This window comes from Rattus rattus, chromosome 9, assembly GCF_011064425.1.
Source record: "Rattus rattus isolate New Zealand chromosome 9, Rrattus_CSIRO_v1, whole genome shotgun sequence".
NCBI lineage: Eukaryota > Metazoa > Chordata > Mammalia > Rodentia > Muridae > Rattus > Rattus rattus.
The window spans coordinates 60,417,695-60,425,453 of NC_046162.1; the positions used below are offsets into that span (position 1 = coordinate 60,417,695).

At 50.7% G+C, this 7,759-nt stretch overlaps 1 protein-coding gene across 1 annotated transcript in view; it reads left to right on the plus strand.

Annotated features, from left to right (window-relative positions):
- The window catches only part of Tubg1 (tubulin gamma 1), a 6,639-nt gene extending 2,526 nt beyond the window's left edge, over window positions 1–4,113 (plus strand). The window contains exons 4-11 of the mRNA XM_032914557.1: window positions 284–352; window positions 1,193–1,272; window positions 1,906–2,032; window positions 2,226–2,312; window positions 2,419–2,568; window positions 2,980–3,132; window positions 3,211–3,372; window positions 3,728–4,113. Of these exons, the coding sequence (XP_032770448.1) occupies window positions 284–352; window positions 1,193–1,272; window positions 1,906–2,032; window positions 2,226–2,312; window positions 2,419–2,568; window positions 2,980–3,132; window positions 3,211–3,372; window positions 3,728–3,925 (1,026 nt within the window). The 3' untranslated portion in view covers window positions 3,926–4,113. The remainder of the gene's footprint in view (window positions 1–283; window positions 353–1,192; window positions 1,273–1,905; window positions 2,033–2,225; window positions 2,313–2,418; window positions 2,569–2,979; window positions 3,133–3,210; window positions 3,373–3,727) is intronic.
- Window positions 4,114–7,759: the final 3,646 nt, after the last annotated feature.

Genomic DNA, 7,759 nt, shown 5'->3' on the forward strand with positions numbered 1-7,759 from the left:
GCAGAGGGCTGGACAGACAGCTCAGCAGTTTAGCGCACAGAGGTCCTGAGTTCAATTCCTAGCAACCACATGGTTTCTTACAACCATCTGTAATGGGATCTGATGCCCTCTTCTGAGTGGTGCTGTCTCTTGTCATATAGGCATACATATAGAGTGCTCATATACATATGTGTGTGTGTGTGTGTGTGTGTGTGTGTGTGTGTGTGTGTAAATAATCAGTGGTGGGTACACTGAGGTCAAGCTCAATTCCTGTCCCACCTCACCCTCTTCCATATCTGTCCAGGGAGAAAAAATCCACGAGGACATTTTTGACATCATTGATCGGGAGGCAGATGGCAGTGACAGCCTAGAGGTGAGTGTCCCAGGAATGTCAGTGGAGGTGGACATGTAGAGATTTGGCAACACCGTTTAGAAATCCCCTGCTCTGGGCCGTTGAGATGGCTGAGCAGGTGACGATGCTTCCATTCAAGCTTGACAACCCAAGTGTGGTCCGTAAGACCCGTGGTAGAAAAAGAGAACTGATTCCAAAAAGTTGTGCTCTGACTCGGCACACATACAGTGGCGTGCGTGCGTGTGCACACACACACACTAATTAGAGCAATTTTGTAAAAGCTACCTGTTAGGTACAAGACCAACTCATTCAACGTTGCATTTCACAGAAGCCACCAAGCCTTATTAAAGAGAAGACAGTCTCCTAGGCAGTGAGGGGACTTGGGAAGACAGGAGTCCAACACAATTCAGGATGTGTCTAGTTAATTAGGGCTAGAGCGATGGCTACTGTGGTTACGAGCACTAACTGCTCTTGCAAAGCACCTGGGTTTAGTTCCCGGCACCCACCTGGTGGTCCACATGGTGGTTTTCGATCATCTATAACCCCACTTCCAGGAGATCTGATGCCCTCTTCTTTTTTCTTTTTCTTTTTTTTTTTCCTTTTCTTTTTTTCGGAGCTGGGGACCGAACCCAGGGCCTTGCGCTCGCTAGGCAAGCGCTCTACCGCTGAGCTAAATCCCCAACCCCCTGATGCCCTCTTCTAACCTCCACAGGCACCAGGCACACACATGTATGCACACATATGTGTGCATATACATACGTGCAGGCAGGCATGGGAAATAAAAATAAGCTTAAACTTTTTAAACTAGATCCTGTCACCAGACAGACACCAAAATGCTTATAAGCCGCTTTCTTTACACAGGGATTTGTACTGTGTCACTCCATTGCTGGGGGGACAGGCTCTGGCTTGGGCTCCTACCTCTTGGAACGGCTAAATGACAGGTAAGCCTATGTTTGTGGGGCTAGGTGAAGATGGGTCCTTTCTCTTTGTTCCCTAAGGCACTTGGGGCCCAGCAGACATAGCTCCCCATGTGCTGTAGCCCTTCCATTCCCTCAGACTGGGGGGAAACTGAAGGTGCAAGGCAAAAACCCAATAGTATTTGCAGAGCTCAGAGCCCAGCATGTAGGCCCAGCTTTGAATGGCCAAGGAATGTGTCCAGGTTTGGAGCATAGGATTTTACAATGTCTCTTCCCTTGCCCTTTTTGGGGTTTTATCCCTTCAAAAACTACAACCTCAGGGCTGGAGAGATGGCTCAGTGGTTAAGAGCACTGCCTGCTCTTCCAGAGGTCCTGAGTTCAAATCCCAGCAACCACATGGTGGCTCACAACCATCTGTAATGAGATCCGATGCCCTCTTCTGGTGTGTCTGAAGACAGCTACAGTGTACAATATACAGCTACAGTATACATAGATAAATAAATAATTCTTTCAAAAAAAGACTACGACCTCCTGTTCTGCTGCTTTTGGCCCAACTCTATTTTTCCTGTTCACAGAAAAATGCTCCTAGACCCACCCGTTGAGAAGGGTGATGTTCACAAAATCTCTAATGTTGCCCTCTCCTCTCAACCCCACCAGGTACCCCAAAAAACTAGTGCAGACGTATTCCGTGTTCCCCAACCAGGACGAGATGAGTGACGTGGTGGTCCAGCCCTACAACTCCCTCCTCACGTTAAAGAGGCTGACCCAGAATGCGGACTGTGTGGTGAGGCCTGGATTCTTGTTCCAGCTCCCATCCCCCTGTCCGCTTGTCTTCGTTTTGAGCTCTCTTGTCCCGTAAGCCTGAGAAGGTCCCTTTGGAGTGAGTGTTTCCGACCATTAGGCTCAAGGCTAGACTCGGGCCAAGCTTGCGGTGTTCTTGCCCTCATAAATCTTCAACCCTTTGCTATCTCTTCTAGGTGGTGCTGGACAACACGGCCCTCAACCTGATCGCCACAGACCGCCTGCACATCCAGAACCCATCCTTCTCCCAGATCAACCAGCTGGTGAGCCCCCACTCCTGGAATGCGCGCCCTCTGTCTAGAGAGGGTCATCAGAGGAGGGACGCTCCACCTCCATCAAGCCCCATGACACAGTATCTCCTGCTCCCAGGTGTCCACCATCATGTCAGCCAGCACCACCACCCTGCGCTACCCCGGATACATGAACAACGACCTCATCGGCCTCATCGCCTCGCTCATTCCCACCCCTCGGCTGCACTTCCTCATGACTGGCTATACCCCCCTCACCACGGACCAGTCAGTAAGAGCTCCCCAGTGTCCCAGCACTGAGGCTTTCCCTTTTCCATACTCTCCCCACAAAAGCCGCTCTTTGCAGCCCTTCTCTACCCACCTCCCAGGTTCTATACTCAGGGCCTGACACTGCCACCAGCTTGCAGCCCTGGCTCCGTGTTCTACTACCTTTGGCTCCTGCAGGAGCAGTGCCCATTGGGGTCTCCTGCTCATTGCTCAAGGGCATGGGATTGGTGAGCTGAGAGCCATGATCGATCCTAATCCCATGGCAGAGACTCAGCACAGACCTGATCTAAAGACAGTCCCCAGAGGCCACACCTCCTGCCAGCTGATGGGGACAGAGTTGACCCTTCCCCTCTGTCCATGCCTCTCTGAGTTGTTCCCTGACTGCTGCAGTCCCTGTGAACCCCCGTTCCCTCAGGTGGCCAGTGTGAGGAAGACAACGGTCCTGGATGTCATGAGGAGACTGCTACAGCCCAAGAACGTGATGGTGTCCACGGGCCGGGATCGTCAGACCAACCACTGCTACATCGCCATCCTCAACATCATCCAGGGAGAGGTGGACCCCACCCAGGTAAGGGAGGCCCCTTCACCCTAGCCTGGTGACCACAGGATGGAGAAGAAGCCACCACCACCTCTCTGCCCACCCCAGGTCCACAAGAGCCTGCAGAGGATCCGGGAGAGGAAGTTGGCCAACTTCATCCCCTGGGGCCCGGCCAGCATCCAGGTGGCCCTGTCAAGGAAGTCTCCCTACCTGCCCTCAGCCCACCGGGTCAGCGGGCTCATGATGGCCAACCACACCAGTATCTCCTCGGTGAGCACAGTATCCTGTTGTCCCTGTGTTACTGGGAGTCAAACCCAGGGCTTCGGGAATGGGAGGTAGCTCTCCCCGCTCTGAGCCACACCCCAGCTCCTGGTCTTTGGCCACTCTGCTCCACTCCCTATGTCCTTAGCACCCTGTCTGTCCCTAGTTCTGTGTCCTGTGCTGGATGCCCTTCTGAATCTCACCTCTCCAATCATACGAGCTGCCTCTGCTCTACCCACTGTCTCCGTTCCTTCCACCTCCGCTCCTAGCATCTGACTGGAGAATAACCATACCTTGGTTCCCTGACCCTCTAGGCTGTACTGTTTCCTGATTTCTTTGTGACCCCCAATCTCTGTGCCCTAAGCTTTTTGAAAGGACCTGTCGCCAGTTTGACAAGCTGCGGAAACGGGAGGCCTTCATGGAGCAGTTCCGCAAGGAGGACATCTTCAAGGACAATTTTGACGAGATGGACACCTCCAGGGAGATTGTGCAGCAGCTGATCGACGAGTACCATGCGGCCACACGGCCAGACTACATCTCCTGGGGCACCCAGGAGCAATGAGTCGCCCGAGACAGGGACCCTCATCTGCCTTACCACTTAGCCCAGGCCCTGCCTGGCTGACTACCCCTCAGAGCACAGATCAGGGACCTCATAAATCACTCGCATACACATGCACTGTCTGTTGGCTTAGGGGCGGGTTTACTTCTTTGAGAGTATTTATCTTTAATAAAGCACTGGATGTAAACCGAGTCACTGGTCTCTGAATTCACACTTGGGAACGGGCTGAAGGAACCTGTTTGTGTATCACTGACGCTTCCCTTCTGCACTCCCAACATCTTCAACTCTGGACAGCAAACCGCCCGCCTCTAGCTTTGCCTTTAGCCTAATTGTGGAAGACACAGATGGCTCTTGACCCTGCTGGAATTCCTTCCAGAATAAAAGGAACTGCAGATAAGATCTTTCTCTCCGTCCAACCTCCTCTGCTCTCAGTTCCACCACATTGGACCAGAGGAACACTCCTCCACTTGCACGTTTCCACACCGGAGTGTCCTGTTTGCAATGACACGCCTGGGGCCACCACACTACCTACCCGGAGCCCCCTAACCAGAGGAGTCAGCCTTTGTGCCTTCCAACCTCAGGCCAGCAGACCAGTGCTGAAGAGCCAGTCCCAGCGAGCCTTGACTGGAGTCTAGGGAACATCAGGAGACCGTGTCCAGTGCCTACACAAGCAGAGTCAAAACTGGTTCCATTTCTGTTCTCAACTGGTCTTCATTTATGTAAAGTTTTTTATTACTTTTCGGTCCTTTTGGATATAATTATGAGTATGTATAAATCTTGGGGTAAGTGTGGAAGTCAGAAAATAACTTGGGAGAAGTTTCTCATCCACCGTGTATGTCCAGGGAACAGAACTTAGGTCGTCAGACTCAAGGGCAAGCCACTCTGTCTGCCAAGCCATCTCACCACCCCATTTTTTTTAAATTTATTTTTGATATATGGGTGTTTTATCTACATGTTTGTGTGTACCGTGTACATGTAGTACCGGCAGAAGCCAGAAGAGGGTGCCAGATCCCCTGGAACTAGACTAGTTGTGGATGGTGAGTCTTGGTGCTGAGAACAGAACTCAAGCCATCTGGAAGAGTGCCCAGTGTGTTTAACCTCTGAGCTATCACCCTAGTATCCTCCATTTTTACAAATTCCAGCGATTTAAAAGGCCAGTGCGGGAAAGATCACAGACAAACAGTGATTTTTGTGGCTCTTAAACCCTTAGAGTCGGGCTGAGAGATGGCTCAGGGGTTAAGATAACCCACTGCTCTTCCAGAGGTCCTGAGTTCAATTCCCAGCAACCACATGGTGGCTCACAACCATCTGTAAAGAGATCCGATGCCCTCTTCTGTGTGTCTGAAGACAGCTACAGTGTACTTACATAATAAATAAATAAATCTTAGAGTCCTGCTGGGTGGTGGTGGTGCATGCCTTCGAACCCAGCACTTGGGAGGGAGAGTTAGGCGGACTTGAAAGCCAGTCTGGTCTACAGAGTGAGTTCCAGGACTGTCAGGGCTACCCAGAGAAACACAGCCACTAAATAAATAAGTAAATTTAAAATAAAAAACAATAACAACAACAAAACCGAAAAGACCAAACCAATCCAAAATCCTTGGGCTCTAAGCCTGGCTCTAAGGGCACACAACTTTCATCCCAGCATTCTGCAGGCAGGTAGATCTCCAAGTTCAAGGCTGGCCTGCTCTACAGATGGAGTTCCAGGACATCCAGGGCTACACAGAGAAACCCTGTCTTGAAAGACAACCGAAAAAACTACCTACCCCCCAAATCCTTGGGATGCAAAGGGCAGATTCCCCCTAGATTATAGAGGACTGCAAAGGCCCCACTAAACTCTTGCCTGCCCCACAGGGAAGAACTACAATGACAGATGGACGTCATGCATCAAGTACGTTGGTTTGTTTAAAACCTATGAAGGGGTGGATGTCATTACCTATCTCGTTTTTAAAAGGAGCAAACAGGAGTAGATCACAGACACCCTGTTAAGTGGCCTGAAGTGGCAGAGTTGGAACAAACTATGCTGTGCCTGGCGCCTGTGTTTGTTTTAAGGTAAAAGCCAAACAAGCCATGTTTTTAGATGTATTTATTTTATTTCCACGTGTGTGTATGCATACCATGTGTATGCCTGGCTGCCTACAGACGTCAAAAGAAGGCGGCATTGGATCCTCAGTTCCTAATGGTTACAAGCCACTTGTGTGGGTGCTAGGAACTAAGCCCAGATCCTCTGCAAGAGCAAGTGTTTTTAGGCACTAAGCCCCTCTTCCCTTTTTTGAGATTACATCATACTATGTAGCCCAGGCTTACCTAAGACTCGCCATGTTCCTCCTGCTTCCGCCCCTGCCCCTCTGCCCCTCCCCTGCCTCGTACAAGGACTAGATTATGTGCGTCATTGTTGGCACACAGCACATTTGTGTGGTGCTGGGGAGCAAGCTTAGAACCTGTGTGAATTAAGCGAGCACTGTGCCACCGAGCTACACTCCCGGCACTGGCGTCTGTCACTAACCGTTGGCAATATGCGATATGCTTCCTTTTGTATCTGCCAGGCCAGTATTGTAGCTGCTCATTTCCGGGGGAGGGGTTGTTGGGAGCCATGAGATGAGCCCATCTCATGGCTTGCAAGGATGTGTGGGCCTTGACTGCTTCTGCAAAAAGAGCATGTTTGATTCTTCCTGAGAATATCAGTATTAGCTTCCCATTCAACTGCCAAACATCCATCTTGCAGTGCAAGATATCTGGTAACATGTCTGCTGTCAGGATGTCTTAGGCAAATACTTCACTTCTCCCTAGGCTGAGAGGATGAGTTGGTGGAAGAGCCCTTGCCTCATCTGATAGACAACCGAGGACCCCATGATAATGTGAAAGCCTCACAGAACTGGTTGGCAGGAAATAGGCAGTCAGACCCAAGTCTCAGACCGTCTTACCATCTTATGAACAAGGAGTCCTCAAGCCCATTCCACCACACTCAAAGCAGCCAGCCTGTCCCTATCCTTTGTCAAGACCTACAGGGAGCTGACTCAGGGACAAGTGACATGGTCATGGCTAACCAGCTGCCTATTCCCTCTCAGGGAGGAAGGTGACTTCTGTGAAAGCCAGTGTGCACCTGGTCCCCCCCTCAGCTCCACCTCCTACGTCTGCATCCTGGGCACTCAACACAGTCCTTCCCATTTGCTGACCTTAATCCTGGTGACCAAACTTTTTCCGTCCTTTGGAGACCTCTGCATAAGTGGTCTACTGGCCCACTTCCAGACCACAAGCAATCCCTCCTTTTTCCAGGGGCCCTCCTTTTCAGGATCCAGTTAGGCAAGTATGGCCCCCCAAGCTTGAGCTGGGCATAGTGACACACGCGTCGTTAATCCCAGCACTCAGGAGGCAGAGGCAGGTGGATCTTTGAGTTAGAGGCCAGCCTGGTCTATATAGTGAGTTCCAGGACAGCTGGGGCTATACAGAGAAACCCTGTCTCAAAACAAAAAGAAGAAAAGAAAGAAAGAGAGAGACAGAGACAGAGACAGACAGACAGACAGAGAGAGACAGAGACAGAAGAGACAGAGACAGAGAGACAGACAGAGACAGACAGACAGACAGAGACAGAGAGACAGACAGACAGAGACAGAGAGACAGAAAGACAGAGACAGAGAGACAGAGACAGAGAGAAACAGAGAGAGAGACAGAGAGAGAAAAGAGGGAAAGAGAAAAACAGAGACAGAGAGAAAAAGAGAGAAAGAGAGACAGAGACAGAGAGACAGAGACAGAGAGACAGAAAGACAGAGAGACAGAGACAGAGAAACAGAGAGAGAGACAAAGAGAGAAAAGAGGGAAAGAGAGAAAAACAGAGAGAGA